This window comes from Bidens hawaiensis, unplaced genomic scaffold (genome assembly GCF_021521415.1).
Source record: "Bidens hawaiensis isolate Kalapana, Puna unplaced genomic scaffold, B.hawaiensis_p1.1 tig00419364_1, whole genome shotgun sequence".
Lineage (NCBI taxonomy): Eukaryota > Viridiplantae > Streptophyta > Magnoliopsida > Asterales > Asteraceae > Bidens > Bidens hawaiensis.
In genome coordinates this window covers 63949-83050 of record NW_027504835.1, presented here as the reverse complement: position 1 = coordinate 83050, position 19102 = coordinate 63949, and the positions used below count along the sequence as shown (strand labels likewise).

The 19102-nt window shown below is 34.2% G+C and overlaps 2 protein-coding genes across 2 annotated transcripts; one reads left to right on the top strand and one right to left on the bottom strand.

The window, feature by feature from the left end:
* Positions 1-1503, top strand: LOC143608342 (uncharacterized). Its single transcript, XM_077083397.1, has 3 exons — positions 1-135; positions 597-848; positions 1046-1503. The coding sequence occupies exons 1-3, from the start codon at positions 29-31 to the stop codon at positions 1134-1136; spliced, it is 450 nt and encodes a 149-aa protein (XP_076939512.1). The 5' UTR covers positions 1-28; the 3' UTR covers positions 1137-1503.
* Positions 1504-2916: 1413 nt separating this feature from the next.
* LOC143608340 (putative calcium-transporting ATPase 11, plasma membrane-type) lies at positions 2917-14375 on the bottom strand. The gene is made up of 6 exons (XM_077083394.1): positions 14180-14375; positions 6900-6954; positions 4711-6827; positions 3927-4098; positions 3571-3869; positions 2917-3293 (listed from the first exon to the last, which is right to left on the bottom strand). The coding sequence occupies exons 1-6, from the start codon at positions 14351-14353 to the stop codon at positions 2994-2996; spliced, it is 3117 nt and encodes a 1038-aa protein (XP_076939509.1). The 5' UTR covers positions 14354-14375; the 3' UTR covers positions 2917-2993.
* Positions 14376-19102: the final 4727 nt, after the last annotated feature.

Genomic DNA, 19102 nt, shown 5'->3' with positions numbered 1-19102 from the left:
AGACAGAGCAAGAGGAGAGGAATAAAAGATGTCGCTGGTTGATTATGCTTCATCTTCATCGGACGAAGACGACGAACCGGTCGGTAAAGAACAAGGTCCCAACAACGTTAACCTTGTCGTTCCACAGCCTAACGAGTAAGTTTGTTTTCATTATCAATTCGTTTCCAGTTTATCAAAAAAAAGGCATAAAATTAGGGGGGTTTTAATTATACTAAACATATTCATGTCCTTCAATGTATGACTAGATGCATTCAGTCTCTACAGTTTTGTTGTATTCATGATTATTATTATTATTATTATTATTATTATTATTATTATTATTATTATTATTATTATAGCTGAATTTTTTGTGTTAATTTATTAGGGTTTTGTTTGATTTAACCCTTTGTAAAAATAATAAGGAGTTAAGATCACAATGCTAAAAAAATTAAATAAGAATCCGGTTTTTAATCGCGGACTGATTAATTTTTGGGTAATTAAAGTCCAATCCGAATAATCCCTCCGACTAGCGAGTTCTACGACACTGGATGAATCTGAATACCTGAAATTGTTTTTATAACTTGTTCTTTTTTATGAGGAGCATTAAATGTTATCAGTGTACCATCAAAACTACCCGATGCATCGGTTCTCTTGAATTCTCCATCTTTGCCGTCCAACACGAGTGGAGTTTATGATCACACGTCTAAGGTTGCAGCTGCAATGGCGCAAAACGAGTCACGCAAACGGGATTTGAAAGAATCAGCAGGTTCTTATCGTCACGGGAAGATTCCTAGAGGGAATCTGCCTCATTCAAAGAATGTTCAAAAGACCGCAAGTGGTCTTCTTTGTCCACCTCAGCTTAGCGGAAGGTGAGTTCATATGCCATGATATTGTTATTATTTGGTAGAATCTTTAATCGTAATGTTATTTGCTGGATGTTTATTTTGTTACGGTGATGTTTGGATGTGATTATTTTGAACCAGACATTTTATGAAATGATAAGTTGAACCTTTTTGTGTGCCTTTTTATGGAGAATGATCTTTGTTTTATTGAACATTCATTATAGGAGCAATGTGGTTACGGAAGATATAAACAAGTTGTTCACGCGAAGAAACGTGTCTGAACCGCAGTCTAGCAGATCTCCAAGTGAAGCTTAGGTTATTTCCTTGTGACATAGTAAAACATACAAGGATTCATAAGATGTTGGTCAAAATGTTGTTAAGGATCTTAAGTAGACGGTTTGAATTTTACAATTTGGAGCGGCTATTTAGTGTCTGCATGTTGATCTTTGCTTTTTTACATTAAGATATAATTACTCCATTCGACCTTGTTGCAATTAGTGCTTTTCAGGAACTGAGCCGAGACCGAGCTGAAATTTGAGCTCAAGCTTGGTTTCGGTCTGGTTAAAAAGATTTGATTCAACACCATTTGGCTGGGTTAGATTGTTTGATTTGGCTTGTGCTCGAGCTATAAAATGTTGAAAGTTATGGTTGATTTAAGCGAGTCAAATACACGAGCCAACATTGGCTAGCTCGTTACATACTCAGTGGGCTCAGTTCAACTCGTTTACAAAACTTGACGATTTCAAGCGTTTCTCAAAATTTTCTTCTTTTTTCTTTTTTTGTTTTATCTGAGCGAACTAGTCATAAATAATTGCCATACATTACTCCATAAGAAGTCTATCTTTGGCCTAGGATGGTTTATTTTGTGTATAATGCATTCATAACATGTGATGATATTGCATGTATGATGTACAATTGTACATTATAACTACTTTTATGAATGGACTCACATGGTTTGATAGTTTGGTCATACAGCTTTATGGGCCTAATTTTTTAAAATAGAATTTGTCTAAAGCTATTTAAAATAAAATAAATACTTAAAAAATCATTACAATTAGTTATTAAATAGTGTGAAATTTAGTAATTAGATAACATATTACATCAAAGCAGAATATTTGTTTAACTGTATAATTATAAACTTTAGTGCTAAACTTCAATTAGTTTTAAAATGAACGGTGTCTACTAAACCAAATCCCAGTTTTTAATTTATATTTTGATATTTGTATCCGTTTTAGATGTATATATAATCACTAGTTTTTATCCCTCGTATTACGGGGATTGTTTTATATTGTTTATTCTAACATTTATTTATTTTTTGAATTTATATTTTTTTATTGTATGAAAGCTAACAATGTACTTATGATTTGATGATAAATTGTTTCACAAATAAATGAGATGTTATAATCCAGTTTAAAAGCTATATGGTTTTGATGAGACCCAAGACCCGTTTCCATTTTTACTATAAAATTGGTGTTTTTAATTATAAATAATATTTATGAAAGTTAATAATATACTTATGGTTTGATGAGACCAAAGACCCGTTTATTTATTTTTTTTACTATAAAATTAGTTTTTAATTTAAATTATATATATATCTTTTTAAAATAAATAAGATATTAATTTTTAGTATATCCTATTTTATAGGATTTTACATCAATAATTTGATGAGAATAATTTTTAATTTAATGAGATGTTATAACCCGTTTAAGGAATATATAGGTTTGGTAAGACTCATACCCATGAATTCGAGTTAAACGCATGAGAAGACTCCATTTAAAAATCAAGCAAATCTGGTGACTCCAAAAATAGGGGAGCGACCACAACGCGACACGTAGGATTTTTATGTTTCCGTTTATATATATTATAGATAGATAACAATTTTGAATTCGAAAATGTCATTTTTTTTTTTACTATTTGGATCATAACATGTTACACGGATTTTAAAGCTTAAAGTAATAAACACTAAACAATGGAACTAAGAAACTTGTAACTTTCATAAATCCAGAAAAAAAATGTCATTGAAAATACCATAAATGATGAGCAACAAATCAAAGTTCCGTTCTGCAACGCAAAAATTGAAAAAATAATCCCAAATCTTCTATTCTACTCTCCAACATGTGGGTTTTAAAAAATTTGAAACCAAACTCACAAAGAATAAATAAAATGAAATCCTTAAGCCAATTCCGGACCCCTGGGAAGTGGTTCATAGCCGTCATGGGACGGTGTGGAAGACTCAACGGGGATGTATTTCAGGACGACTCCAACCGGCATGCTCACGGCTCCCATCAAAATACTAGCCAACCACATGTTCCCACTTAGCGGAATCGTTGATGCAAAGGTGCCTAGCAGTTCAACTATGATGATTTGGAATGTCACGGTACACACCATCACTATCATGAACACCCAACTGTCAAACATTCCTTTTATCACGTTTATTTTCTCCATGTCACGACTGTTTATTTCATTAAATACCTGGAAAAAAAACACATAAAAAGAAAATGGCTAGACAAACTATCATCTATAAAGACATGGAAACATAGAAATGATTTATTATAGTGTAAGATAAGTTAAATTCTACTGAAAAGAAATTAAAAAAGTTTGATCCTTTTTCATCAAAATAACTTGAAATCTAAAATTCCCCTCTAGTTCAACTTGTAGCACATTTTGTTCCAAAACACCTCATTATACAACATACGAAAACTCAAAAACCACCCATATAAACTTCAAAGTTTCCGAAATATCATGTTACCTGGCAGAACACGAAGGTGTTAAAGATCATAGTGTTAAGAACCGCGGTAGAATCTGGACCATTGAGATTAAGAAGCTTTTTCCCATTAAACTGAAGGATACCCAAAACAATAAGTTGATAAATGCTCTGACCAATAATATTCCGCCACATCACCTTTGTAATAAAATTAACATCGCGCCCAATTGGCGGCCTTTTCATTAACCCATCATGAGGTGGCTCTGTTGCTAAAGCTAAAGCACCAAGTGTGTCCATTATCATGTTAACCCAAAGCAATTGAACCGCAGTTAGTGGAGCAGACCCTGAAATATTGTGTCATCAATAAATAATAAATGTAAAGAAAAATATACTTAACGCACCTGATGTGCATGCAGAAACAAAATTGGTCATGAGTGCAACAACATTAACGGTTAACTGAAACTGCACAAACTTTTGGATGTTAATGTAGACCGAACGACCCCATCTAGCGACGACCACTATTGTCTTGAAATTGTCGTCCATAATTACCACGTCGGCATTTTCTTTTGCAACCTATAAACGATATAACAACATGAATTCAACAAGAAATTTGTAGGTTTGGTTTTCTATAAAAGAGTTTATTTCATTTATGGGTCAAACCTGTAAACATGCTTAGCTAATGTGTTTTGTTTTTTCTTTTTTTTTTTTTATGTTATATCAAAAAAAGGTGTTGACTGTTGAGTATGTTAAGCGAAAATTTTAAAGCTGAAAAAGAGGTTGACATCAACTTTTATAATTGAAGCATATGTTTTTATTTTATATATTCATACTTTTTGTTGTAAATTTGTACTTATCGAGTAATAACATGCAAAACAAAGGGGGCTAAATGAGTTGTGTTCGTGTAAACCCGTCAGTATTCATATCATCTTCTGGCTCACATGTCTAACGTGATTTTCGTGTTCGTGTGGAATTCGACCCGTTTTAACACCCCAAGATTCAATCATGGCCCCTATAATAGAAAACGATATGGGAGGCAAAACCCAAAGGGTGGGTTGGCCCAACCCTCTTACCACTTTTCTTTGCTTTCACTAAACTTTAGTTTAACCTTTTTTTTTTTACAATTAGTACTAATCTATTTTTATTATAAATACACAAAATTAAAAGTTGAAAACATAATATACAAACCTCTGTTCCGGCAATCCCCATAGCTAATCCAATATCCGCTTCATGCAAAGCCGGAGCATCATTAGTCCCATCACCCGTTACCGCCACAACTTCCTTCAACTCGTTCCTTAGAAACGTTACCAACTTATGTTTATCGAGCGGTAACGACCGCGCCATCACTTGCAGCCGAGGTATTATTTCTTTTAACTGCACGTCGCTTTTTTCCCTAAAAGCCAGCCCGTCAATAGCCAGCCCGTCCGCTGTCAAAATCCCGCATTCCTTCGCTATCGCCTTAGCCGTATTAATATTATCGCCCGTCACCATCCGAACCATTATCCCCGCGTCCAAACACGTCTTAACCGCCTCCTTAACCCCTGGTCTTACCGGGTCCTTAATTCCCACTACAGCAATTACTGTGTAGTTACTCTCGGGAATATCGTTACTGTTACTGTTACTTTTACTGTCGTCACTTGTGGAACCGGTTTCAATATCTTTAAAAGCCAAACATATTGTTCGAAGTGCTTCACACGCGAACCCGTTGATCACGTCTGTTATCGCCTTCCGTTGTTTATCCGATATTTGAACGACTTCACCGTCCTCGTTTATGACCTTGTCACACATGTTTAATATTATCTCGGACGCGCCTTTGCAAAACGCTCGCAACTTCCCGTTCGACAACGCGACTAAAACCGACATCTTCTTCTTAACCGAATTAAACGGCTCGACTTTCACGATCTTCACATTCTTGGCTTCTTGAGTGTAATTGTTTTGAAAAAGTAAACCGAACTCGAGCAATGCAGTTTCGGTTGGTGAACCGATAATGCTCGTTTTCCCCGTATCGTCCTTTACGATTTCCGAATTCGTGTTTAGAAACACGGATTGTAACAGCACGGTTAAAACCTTTTCGGAGATCGACGATTTGAGCTTTTCTTTGGTTTTAATATCCTTCGTGTCACCCGCGGCCCATAAGCGCGTCACGACCATATGATTCGTGGTTAACGTTCCGGTTTTGTCGGTACAAATACACGTAGCGGAACCCATTGTTTCACACGCGGAAAGATGGCGCACGAGCGCGCGGTCGTTCATCAACTTCTTCATCGCGAATGCCAAACTTAGCGTGACCGCCAACGGGAGCCCCTCGGGAACCGCGACCACGAGTATCGTAACCGCGATTGCGAAGTAATTCAAAAGCTCCAACCCATCATTCATCCGCCATTTCCCCATCTCGCCACGAATAAACTTCACTAGTATAAACCTAGAGGTCAACACGAAAAAAGTCAACACCGCGAACGCCAACCCGATTTTCCCAATAATCGTAGCGACCCCGTTTAGTTTCACTTGCAACGGGGTCTCGTCGTCCCCACCTTCGCTTAACATAACCATTAACCGACCCCACTCGGTTTTCATCCCGACGGATGTAACCAACATTTTACCCGACCCGTCTTGAACTTTAGTACCCGATAACAAAAACGGCTTCTTTTTATCAATATTAACGGGTTCACTCTCACCCGACAAACTCGATTCATCGATCGATAAACTATACCCGTCAATAAATACTCCATCCGCGGGTACTTGATCACCGATAGAGAGATGAACGATGTCCCCGACGACCAAATCATAAATCGACACCTTTTTTCTAGTCCCGTCACGCGTAACTTGAATAATAATGTTCTTTTTTTCTTTGTCCAAGTCTTTAAACTGTAACGATTGTTTATAATCGCTAACCGCGGTCACGACCACGACAAGCAGTATACACAATATTATTCCCAACCCGTCATACATCCCTTTCGGCCACCCCTCGGTCGCGATCCCGACACCAACCGAGATCACGGCACACATCATTAATATTATTAATGTCATGTCTTGTAACGCGTCCCATATAAACATCCATAACGGTCTTTGCGGCTTTTCAACAAACTGATTGTACCCGAATATTTGTTGTCTTTTCGGTATGTCACCCGAAAGGACACCGTTGCGTAGCGACACTTTGACTTTTCTAGCGAGTCCTTGAAGACCACCGTGGAAGTCGTACGTTTTGTTGTTGTGGGACCGGACTATGTACGCGAGGTCCTCGGGTTCAATGTCGTATCCCGCTTGGACCACTTCTTCAGAGAGCTTGCGTTCGGTTCTGTTAGCGGCTGGATGAACCGAATAACAATATTTAGACGGGAAACAATACATTTATACGAACTATAAAGTTTGGATCGTACCGTCAATGAATTGTAACGCGGCTTTTTGCACATACAACGCGATGCGGATCTTTTCCTGGTTTAAAGAAACATAGAGGAAATGAATGATGAATGAGTTTACATTATGGAAAAGTAATTGTGAACTGTATAAGTTTCTAAATCTAAATGCATATATTTCAAAGGATGGCTTGTTGAATGGGTTTGTTAAGCCATAAGTCAATGTACAAATGCTAGCTATTATGCTAAATAAAATCACCTTCAAAACATTAAAATCAGTGCATATACAAACATGAAACATCCATGAACATGTAAACTAATTATTTCAGATGAAACAGCTTTATAATTGTTTTATTATGGAGTTTCAGTTTAGTGGTGAAATGATCAACAGTTTTGTTGGTCATTATGGATTTTCAGTTTCAAGAGTTTAGCCATTTAATTTGCTAGTAAATTTATTGGGTTTCTAGAAACATAAAAGATTTTAGCTGAAGATTATTGTTTGAAGAAAAATACAGAATCAATTTAGTCATCATATAACATCCTAAATTTTATAATATTGAATAAAGAAAGTTACGTTTAGTGGTTTCGCGTTATTAATTAATTAATTAATATCGAGTTAAAAACGGATCATGGACTTAGATTAATTAAGGTGGACTAAGTGGTAATGGGCTTTAGGTCCATGGGGTTCAAGGGGTATAAATATCTTCTTAAACCAACCTAAAACCCTAAACCCTCATTTATATCCATCCAAATCTCTACACACTCAAAAACACACACCGCCATATTTCGGCCGAGAGAAAGAGAGGTGAGGTCCGAGCAAGCACACGCGATTCAAGATAGATACGAGATCTAGAGTTCCTAAACAAGCTAACCAAGATCGAACGAGCACAAAAGGTATGTTCTTGACCTTTAAAGTTTACGTTTTATTGAACGTTTAGCCTTGAAGCTTGAAACGGTGATAGATCGGGTATAAACGAAACGTAAAGTAGCGAACTTGATTCTAGGACGAACCTAGTAAACCCATAAACATGTACGGTTCGTTTAAGATAAACCGTAGATCTTGTATTGAACGTTCATGAAATTAAAGGTCCAAACTTTACGTGTTTTCGGGTCAAATCTTATCCAAAAACGACCATAGGAATGATCGCGGGTTAGTCAAATACCATACCCATGGATTTCTCAGTAAAACGATGATGATTTTGGGGGATTAAGATTGAACAGAGGCGCAGCTGGGCAACTTCGCCTGCAAGCTTAACTTCGCCTGCAAGCTAAGTTCGCCCAGCCATAACTTCGCCTGCAAGCTTAACTTCGCTTGCAAGCAAGTTCGCCTAACTGATAACTTCGCTTGTTGACAAGTTCGCCTATGATTAACTTCGCTGGACCCCAAGTTCGCTGATGTCTAACTTCGCCTGCAATTAACTTCGCCTGGTGATAAGTTCGTTTAATGTTAAGTTCGCTTAACACTAAGTTCGCTTAAAGTAAGTTCGCTTAATGTTAAGTTTGCTTGATGTTAAGTTCGCTTAACACTAAGTTCGCTTACAGTAAGTTCGCTTAATGTTAAGTTCGCTTATTGTTAAGTTCGCTTAATGATAAGTTCGCTGGAGTTAGCAAATTGGAAAATAAATTAAAAACCTAATGAAAAATGTGTTAAGACAGTTAATGGAAATAAAATTTTTCCAAGCTGACCTGGCAGCTCGACCCCAGCCAGGGGCTCTGCCCCTTGGACCCTGCTAGGGGCTGCCGCCCTTAGACCCCGCTGCCAGGGGCGCTGCCCCGGACCCCTGTTCGTTGTGGGTTATATAAAGATAGAAATACAACATGAGTAGTAGTAGTTAATTGATACGTGTAAATATTATACAGTTAGCCGTGCACAACTCAAGAAGGGAATAACGATTAACGGAGAGCATAACAGGATTCAGGTGAGTTTCTAGCCCTACTTCCTTGTTATGTTTTCAGGGCTGTGTGCATACTCGATGTGATAGTTAATACACTTATCTTAAGTGATAAGTGTATGCCTTGTATGATTTATGTATGATGATTGCTTGACGGTGCGTGAACGATCTTCGGATATTGCATGAACCGTCAGGTGGTAGTTAAGATATGATTGATAAGTATGATGAGAGATATGATGTATGTATGAATATATGATGTATGCATAATGTATGTATGTTATGATGATGGTACGTGAACGCTCTTCGGAGATTGCACGTATTGTCAAGGAAAGTATGTATGAACAGGTATGGTACAGTTACACGAAACAAAGGGACCAGACCCTAATAATATCTGTGATGTTAGGGACCAGACCCTTATAATATCTGTGATGTTAAGGACCAGAACCTTATAATATCTGTGATGTTAGGGACCAGACCCTTATAATATCTGTGAGGTTATAGGGCGAAAGGCTCTTTAAAACGTATGATTATGTATGTAAAGAAAGTATAAAGGTAAGAATGAAAGTATATGCACTTATGTGTGTGTGAAAGAAAGTTAAGAGGTTAAGTATGAAATGTAAGAAGGTACTGTATGATTATGTGATTAACTAGAACTCACTCAGCGTAGCTGACTTTTAGTATGCACGCAGGTGACTAGAATGAGGCAGGTAGCTTGAGGAGGACACATGGCAGAGTTGGATGAAGCTGGCATCTGAAGATTTTGCTATGATGTTTTATTTTAAAAGACTATGTTTTGTTTTTAAATGACTATGAATGCCCGATAAGACAAGAATTATGGTTATGGAATGTAATGGTTTGAATGTTTTTAATGTTCCGCGAATGTTTTAATTAACTCTGATATTTAAAACTGTGTTTATGAGTAAATCCAACACGAAAGTAGGGCTACCGGTAACAGGGCCTTACACATCATTAGTCATATAACGTTTTTAAACGGTCAACATTGACTAGCCTAAATGGCCCTTATACGTAGGGTGAGGGGCTGAAATAAAAAAATAATCAAACCGTCACCGAACCGAGTTAATCGATTACCAAGAGTCATGGTTAAGGTTATTTGATTAACCAATTAATTGGTCATGGTTATGGTTAAGGGTGTCCCAACATTAACCGAATAAAAAAAATAAGACATGCTTACGTCGATATGAATATATGTTTGTATGTATGGATTGGGTATATGTGTAAGTATTGTCACGAAAAACCTTGAAATGTATGAGTGTATATAGTTACATCCATTCACTTCCCATTTGATGTCATCGATTCTTTTTCCATGTTCATTTAGTTCAAATCAACCAACACCCAACCATAAATGAGCTTCATAATCGATTAACCGAAACCTAAGTTCGGTTATGGGTATGGTTATGGCAAAGGAAATCTCGTATTGGAAGCTAGCGATTATGATTTTGGTTAACGAGTAATAACCGAAAAGAACCGCAATTTGTACACACGGCTTAATAATAATCACCTCAATAATGATAATTAGTAACGTCATTGATGTGAGTATGGTCTATTATTTACATATTAACATAACACGTAGCCTTGTAAACAAGGATCAATGTCAAGCGCACACAGGCTCGGCTTAATCTCTTTGGAGGCTTAAAATGATGTCTAAAAACGAGGTCTTTTTGTAAAAATGTTAGCTTGCTTTCATTTCAAATAAATCTAGATGTTATTATTTTTTTTGCAAATACAGAAGTAATTTTTTGCAAATACAGAAGTAATGCAGTTTCTCACACTTTCCAGACCTAATTCAGTTTAAACACCGCTCAAATTACACACGCTAATCCAAATCCCAAGTTACAAATGTGTAGTTATTAATTTTGTTTTGGAAATTGGGGCCTTGGAAAGTGAGGACCTAAACCCTAGCTTCATTTCACTCTCCCTAGAGCCGGTCCTGTGCGGAAAGAAATTCCATAGTTGATCAATATCAATCGTGTACCTCTAGATAAACTTTTATAAACAAAACAAGACCACGAACACAAGGCAACTTTGGCGATGATAGGAAAACCTTAAATTGATGGGAGAATCCAAAACATTAAGGATAGGCATTCAGGTACGAGACTAAATACACAATTATAGAGTTTTTTGCGGGGTTGAGACAGATATGATATTAGGTACGAATCTAAGATCACTTATTTGTTTAGCTGCATCAATACTGTAATGTTGATGTGTAATAGTGTATTAGAAATGTAATAAATAGTATATTGAAGTTATAATAAATTAAAAGTCTAGTGAAATATTTTGCTATTTTGAGTTGGCTTTTGAGATGAATTTAGAATCGGGTTTCGAGTAATGAAAATCCACACAAGTAATTGTTAAATACACAGGATCATCGTAAATGCGTGTGCCATATACATGTGGGAAATCTAAGCGTGCTATGTGAGAAATAGGCTACGTGACTGTTGAAATATGATGATACCTTTTGTTCTTATAGCGTTTAAAATTATCTCAATATGTGAGTGAGTGAGTCTTTTTAAGACGGGATAAGATGCTAACTGTTCATATTAATTTTGACGCTCCAACCATGACTCATCCAAAAACACTATCAACGAGGCAACCCCCCACGGTGGGAAACCTCTATTAAGTTAGGTTTCGAACACGAGATCATAAGAATTCAATCCTTAGTCATCACCCTCATGCCATTAGACCAGACGCCTGACTAATTAGGTCTTATCAATAAAATCTTGTTTTACCTTCATGAAAATCAAGGTTGTTTGAAAATCTAGGAATCGCGAATCAAGCTGATCTAATTAAGCTACATAATGTAGGTTGTTTGAATAGTGGTCTAGGAATCGAGAATCGAATCGAACAAACATCACACATGAACAATGATTGAGGCAAACATAAAGTTTGTATACGAAATAGTCAATTAGTCAATTACACAAGATGTAAAGAAACTAACAGTGGATTTGCAGGAATTGAGATTGAAGCTTAGATGGCATTAATCGACTAATAGCAGGTTAACTAGAATGATTGTTTCAACTTTCACCCGTTTATTTTTTTTTACTAAAAAATTGTTTTTTAGTTATAAATAATATCTTTTTTTAAAAAAATAGGATATTAATTTTTAATATATATCTATTTTATAGGATTTTCATATCAGATATTTGATGAGATTAATTTTTAATTTAATGAGATGTTATAACTCGTTTAAAAGCTATCTGAGTTTGGTGAGACTCATACCCTTGAATGATGAGTTATTTTACCTCATCAAATGTAAAGATAATAAGTTATTTTACCTTTTTATTACAAAATACGAACTTAAAAAAAACTAGAGAATATAAACAAAGTTGAGTTGATGATGTTTTTTGGTATTAACTAATATTATTTTTATCAGCTTAAATATTCTCTTATTTTCTTACCTAACTTACATTAATTTGTCGAAACGTTTGATAAAATAGCAAAGATTGAACCGATCATCGGTTTGTAAGAGCATCCATAATATAAGGGCATGAAAATACCAAAAAACATGTCTAGTAAGCATTAATATCATAACACCACAATTTTTTAAACGCACAAAACCCACTCAATAAAGAGTAAAAAAAAACAATTAAAAATATTATCACATTATCACTATCTTTTACATTTATTTTTATATTATTTTTTTAATTCACTACTCAGCCCTTCACCCGGCTCCACCGCTTGCAAAAGACCCAACCTCCATCTTAATTTTTTTGTTCCTTATTTTTACCTAAGAATTAATATAAAAATAGGTCATAAAATTGATACCCACAATAGATAAAAATGGATAATAATTAATGACGTGTAAAAATAACAAGAAAAACTACCTAAAAAATTAGCTATTGTGGATTCACTAAGAACATCTACACCAACAAAGTCATATAAACCGCTATATCATCGTCACACGTCACATTTTAAACTTTTCTCAAAAACCCTATTTTCTTTCACAACGACAAGCCTTCACAAATTCCATTAAAAAATATTAAATGGGTATTGGTTTGTAGAGACAAGCTTGTCTTCATGGACGTTACTCCACAACAAGGAGGTTTATGTCATCCAAGTTTGTCCATTGCCACCTAGATTCAAACCTAGAGAACCGGAGTGTGTTGTGGTTGCTCTAAGGATGTTTCGGAATTGGTTTGATTTAATTAGTTCACTATCGAGATTAATTTTGAGTTCTTAAATTTCAGCATAATAATCAATAATTTGGACCATATTTTGTTTGATTTAGCGTTCATAAATCCCTAGATAATATAAAGGAATTAACGAAGCCATCACAACACAAAGACGTATTCAAAGCTAGTAGGCTACTTGATATAACCTATATTAATATCTAAAATTATAAAAAAAGAAAATAAGAATTAAGAGAATTAAGGACTTATTTCATAAGGGTCAGTTCACCGGGGTCCAGTTTACATATTACCATTATTATATTAATTTTTTTAACGGATCTTATATATTAAGCTCTTTGTTTCAATAAGCAATTCTATTAATTCTTGTTTCGAGGTTACATGTTTCTTGTAATTTAATCTCTGATATCTCTTTTGTATAAATTACAAATCAATTTTAAAAATATATGAGAGATCTTATATATTGTTAATTGATTCTTCGACCTATATATACTACTTGGATTCAAGTCATGTACTAATGTGTTTTTAGGACATACAGGCTTGGCTGTCGTGCTGTGCTCGTTTGCCACATAGTTATCAGACTAATAATCTAGTGCTACTTTTCAATTTCAAACATAGGAAAAGTCTTTAAACAATGAATATATGTACGCGTATAAATGGCAATGCATATATCATATATGTATACATGGACCTATCTATATAGTATATGGCGGGGGCCCTCGAAGGTAGCATTATTTCTTTGGCCTATACATCATCGAAAAAATTGAATGTTGGGTCAAGACTTAAGAGACATACAAGCACCGTAAATATAGAAAAAAAAAATCTAGGTGCTTCACTAAAAGTGTTATACATAAAACAACTCATGAGAACCAAAAACTAGTTTTTGTTTGTTTATTAACAACGAACACACACCTCCTAAAATCTGTTTCTAAAATCCACCTGTTGCAACTATGTGAGCCTTGAATTCACATAAATTTTGATGGTACGTACACCAAAATAAAGAAAAATTAGTTATGTAGATGAACACCGGACAAAATAACCGGTTTACTTTTTGTTTGGTCAATGTAGTTTTCGTATGTTTGATTTTAGAATTTTGTGATAACTGCAAAAGAGATACGTGTACACACATATAAAGTTATAAATTTAGATCTAATAATTTTCAATCTAGTTTTCTAAATCTGCAACTGATCATGCAAATGATAAAATCCAAAACAAACACATATATATTTCAACATATTAACACATAAAAGAAAAAAAATGATCGAACCTGGATCTTCCTACGTTTCTTCTCGGCTGCGGCGCGCTTGGCGAGATCCGCAACCATTCGAAAGCGTCGACGAGGGTTCTTTACGAGCCACACGGCTGACCGCCATTTCTTCAAGGCTTCTTCGGTCGGGTTCTTGGGTTCAACCTCAAAATTCTCCTTCAGATAACTTTCCATTCTCTATGTGAATCTAACCAACATGAGATCGATCATAGAATTGGTGATGATGTTTGTGAATAATTGGTTTCAAGGAAAACTTCAACCTTAGTATTCGCTACATGTAGAAGTGGTAGGCTTGTATGCTTCCTTGACCTTTTCTATGTTGTATTTCTTAAAATAGCACAACGTGTATAACTGTCCACTAAAGTTAAGTGTATAGATGGGTAAAAAAACCAAGATGGAAAACTAATTAACCGTTTCGACTTTAGGTTAGTACAAATGTTGTCATTTGAGGTAAGTTACTTTTTACCCATTTTTATTACATAGAAATGGGTTAACCCCACCTAACACTCTCAATTTAATTTAAAAACAATTCTTAAATTATTGTGTGTGAGTGTAGAAGATTATAAGGCATTAAGGCCATTAACATTTTAACACATCTTGTCTCTAACGCCTCTTAATCTATGAAAGGAGTGGTGTTCCTTCGTTAACCTTTGCCAAGTCAGCTAAAATTAACGCTTTATACTTTAAGGTATACCGTATTGCCTAATTATGGTTAAACTAAGGGTTTTTATTCTACTTGACGTCGTGAGTTCGAATCATACTTATGTGCCATATTTTCAAGTTTAAGCCGCGATGAAGCACCAATAGGTGAATACCATGGATTAGACGTTATGATATCGAACCCACTTAAAAGATTTGTTTAGTTTCAACTGACGTATGCGTGTGGCACATTTGGACGTATGCGTGTGGCACATTTGTTTAGTTTCTAGTATCATCCTCAAACTCTGAGCAAACTATTATTTATCCTACCCAACCATTCAATTTAAAGCATATAAAATGACATTACACATGTCAAATATCATGCAACATAAATAACATTCTAAAGAGTAAATTGTCATTTTAGTCCTTATGATTTAGTAAATAATGCGAATTTACTTTAAAAAGTTTATTTTATGCATATGAATCCTTCACGTTTCTCAGTTCTTGCCAATTACATCCAAATCACTAACCCCGTTAAATTTTATTTTTAAGTTAGGGGTAGACATGTCTTTTCACTATTTCTTTTTATAATACTTATTTCAGTGAACTGCGGTTTTCGTTCTTATGGTTTGTCCAAATCTGCAGTTTTAATCCAATAGTTTTAAGTTTTTAATTTTCTTTTCTATGGTTTCATTCCACTAGCATTTAAACCCGAATTTATTAACCTCGTTAAGTCTTGTCGTTAACCCATTTAAGTATAGGGCACTATATATTTTCATTAAAAAAAACACTAACCAATACGCCTCGTATAGGACTACACGGGGCGTATAGGGGGTGTGAGGTGTCCCTAGTAGGACCCAAAAAAAACAAAACAAAAAAAGTTTGTCCAAATTGGTTAGGTTTATGACTTCCTAAAACCGAACCTAAATTTCAGTCAGAAACTGTCACTACAAGTACACATTCTTTTCAACAACCTTTTACATTTTCTTATGATTTGGACTTGGCTATACTCTTGGGTAAAACTATGACAAGCCAATATGTGTATCTTTGTCCAAATGTCCAGATCTTTCAACGTCTATAGTTTGTTGTGTTTCGTGTTCATCTTTATAGTTAGTCTAAGATCCATGTTTATACCCAACTTTAAACTTCTAGATCTTTGTTTTACACTTGATTTAGGTGATAGATCTTTCATTTTAAGTTCATTTACACATCAGATCCATAGATTATGTATATATGTGTACTGTGTACATGTTCCATATTTGTAAAAGTTAAACTCCCACTCATTTGTTTTAAAAAAAAATAGTTCAACCTTTTACATTTATGTAACCAAATCACCATCAAGTTTACTCTTTAACAACTTTTCTTATAAAAACAATGTTTGTACAAAGGGTATTGATCGGTGCATTTTAGGTATTCGTTTGTACCTATTAGTTTTATATAAAATGCATCGATATAATTATAAAATGTTTAATGTATTAGTTTTAGTCATTTTTAATCATTGCGGGTTACAACGAACTAAAACGATCAAATTAAACTAACCAACTAATATAAATAAATGCTAATGATCAAGCATGTTTAAAGATATTTATGACAAAACTGGTACTTGAGAAATATTCATAATCTAATGTGATATCTAGTAATGATATTATATCATGAAAATTAAAATAAAACTAAAAAGTGTGTTTTGAATTCGCAGGTCACTCGTTTAACTTAGGGGCAGTTTGTTTACATCTGAATGGAACCATTCAGATGTAAACATCTGATTCATTTAAACTTCAAACTGTTTGGTTTCAAACAGAAAAACATCTTAATGGTTAAAATTATGTCTGAATCATTCAGACTTTGTGTTGTTGCTGAATGAGACAGATGCTCATTCATATCTGACTCATTGAGATCTGAATGAACCAAACAACCCCTTACATGGGCCATAACAGATTCACAATTATTTAATACACATGCATGTGGTGATGTGCATGAACATGTGGGCTTGAATGAATGTTGTTCATGGGCCAAAGAGAAAAAAGAAAGAGAGCCCATAAAGAAGAAAAGAAAGAACAATGCATAACAAATAAGGAGTTTTGACGGCTATAGGAACAAACCACAGCAATCTCTTTCGCTGCATGAAACGCACGGAACAGAATACGACAGTTTTTGAGGCTCGCGAGAGGGTTTGCATACGCAGTTTATTGTTTACTCGTGTGCTCATTTACTCGTTGAACATTAGTTAATTAATTTTAAAGGACAATTTCATTGAATAGTAACTAAGTTTCAAAAGTGTTTCAATTAGGTCACTCAACTTTAAAAATTGTTTCAATTAAGTCACCTAACTTTCATATTTTATTAAATTAAAGATTTTAATATGTTTTTTTAACGTTTTTCTTTTTTATTTCACATAAGAAATCTTTTTATCTTTTTTTTATGTTGACGTTGAGTGGCGACGTGAGTTTTATTTTTTATTTTTGAATTTTAAATAATTAACATTTTTTAAATTTTTTTAAAATTAACTATATATATATTGCAAATTCCGACCCCCACATCTTATCCTTCATTTCTTTCTTGACACAAAAAAAATCGGTGAGACTCGATATGAAGATTTAGTAACCCGATTTGAAAAAAATATGCATAAGTAACCTAATTAGAACACTTTTGGAAATTGATTACTATTCTATGTGATATTCCCTAATTTTATGAAGAATTTTATAGTTACAAATTTACTTTTTTCTTTATTATGATCGGCTAATCTCTCTGTAATAACCCTGGGTGTAGGGATTGTGTGAGTAACCTTTTAACTTTTATTGTTCTTGGATTAGGATTGAATTATGTCGGCATGTTTAGCCCTTTTGGATTCAGTTGTTTGTTCAATTAATTTAATTAGTTTGGCCCTATTTAATTTACTGAAATCATCGTTTCTCAATTTTTTTTCATTGGGAATAGTTTGCTTATGGATTAGTTAATTAACTGAACTGAGTTGGAACAATTAACAAATTAATGTCTATGTGATTATGTTGGCATGTTTAGCCCTTTTGGATTCAATTGTTTGTTCAATTAATTTAATTAGTTTGGCCCTATTTAATTAACTGAAATCATCATTTCTCAGTTTAACTGGTTACTTGCTAAACCATAACTTGTGGTGATTGCTTTTCTTAGAACATATATGATATGGTTATGACTTATAAGTAGTTGTGAGTAGAAGATAAAGAAAAAATTACACGGGAAAGTTAAATTTAGGTTTATAGTATTCACACTATATAATTTTTTAATATTTTCTAAAAGTTGTTGTAGGTATAGTAGAGAGATACATTATAATGATAAATATATAAAAATGATTATTTAATTGAAAATAGAGATAAAAATGTAGTGATTTTTAGTGTAATGATATAGATGTGGAGGTAATGGCCCGAGAATGCTCTTAATAGTTTTCTAGCATTGTTTCATAATCAAACCAAATTTTTAAATATTTCTTGACATCGATTGTCCACGTAAATTAATATTATTATAAATAATCAAAAGAAAATGTATAGTGCTAACCACATGCTCCTCGTGAATGTGGTACTCTACTTATGCTAGCGGTGTAGTTTAATTAAATTTTTACATGATTAAAACGGCGGTCATCGGGCATTGACATGTTTAAGACCTTTAGTATTTTCATAAAGTATGAGCATGTAGTTATAAAGAAAACCTTATGTTAAGAGTTTACTTTAAGCCATACTGCCATACTATTTACTTGATTTTTAAACAATTCTTTTGAATGGTGTTTTATTCAAGCTTTATAACTAGGGGTATTCATCAGATCGGATAACGGATTATTCGGGTTATTCGGTTCGGGTTATTCGAATTTGAAAATTTTTGGACCCTATCCGAAATCCTATCCGATCCGAATTAGGAATATTCCTATCCGATCCGAATCTATCCGAATTCAATTCAGATCGGATTCGGATATATCCGAATAATCCGAAATTATCCGAATAATCCGAAATAAACATAAAAAAATTTCCTATTTTTATGTTCCTAACATTTAATGGTTTAGAATCACAATAAACATATAAATCGGAAAATACGAATTACTTTTAACTCAAATTTTAAGTTTAAACTTCAAATAATAGTCTAATAAATTACCAAACCGGAAAATAGCACTAAAAAATGTTTTTTATTCGGATTAAACGGATATCCGAATAATCCGAACAATCCGAATTTTTTAAATTTCCATATCCGAATCCGATCCGAATCCGAATTAGTTATTCGGATATTCGGATTGATCTGATCCGAATATCCGAATAAGAATTC

What these genes read in the sequence shown, in the direction of transcription:
- LOC143608340 (XM_077083394.1), bottom strand. Translation starts at nt 14,353, where the DNA reads ATGGAAAGTTATCTGAAGGAGAATTTTGAGGTTGAACCCAAGAACCCG. An exon ending in TGTTTCTGCATGCACATCAG is followed by an intron (nt 3,870 to 3,926) that starts GTGCGTTAAGTA and finishes ACAATATTTCAG; the next exon opens with GGTCTGCTCCACTAACTGCG. An exon ending in ACACCTTCGTGTTCTGCCAG is followed by an intron (nt 3,294 to 3,570) that starts GTAACATGATAT and finishes TTTTTTTTCCAG; the next exon opens with GTATTTAATGAAATAAACAG.
- LOC143608342 (XM_077083397.1), top strand. Translation starts at nt 29, where the DNA reads ATGTCGCTGGTTGATTATGCTTCATCTTCATCGGACGAAGACGACGAA. An exon ending in GTCGTTCCACAGCCTAACGA is followed by an intron (nt 136 to 596) that starts GTAAGTTTGTTT and finishes AAATGTTATCAG; the next exon opens with TGTACCATCAAAACTACCCG. An exon ending in CCACCTCAGCTTAGCGGAAG is followed by an intron (nt 849 to 1,045) that starts GTGAGTTCATAT and finishes CATTCATTATAG; the next exon opens with GAGCAATGTGGTTACGGAAG.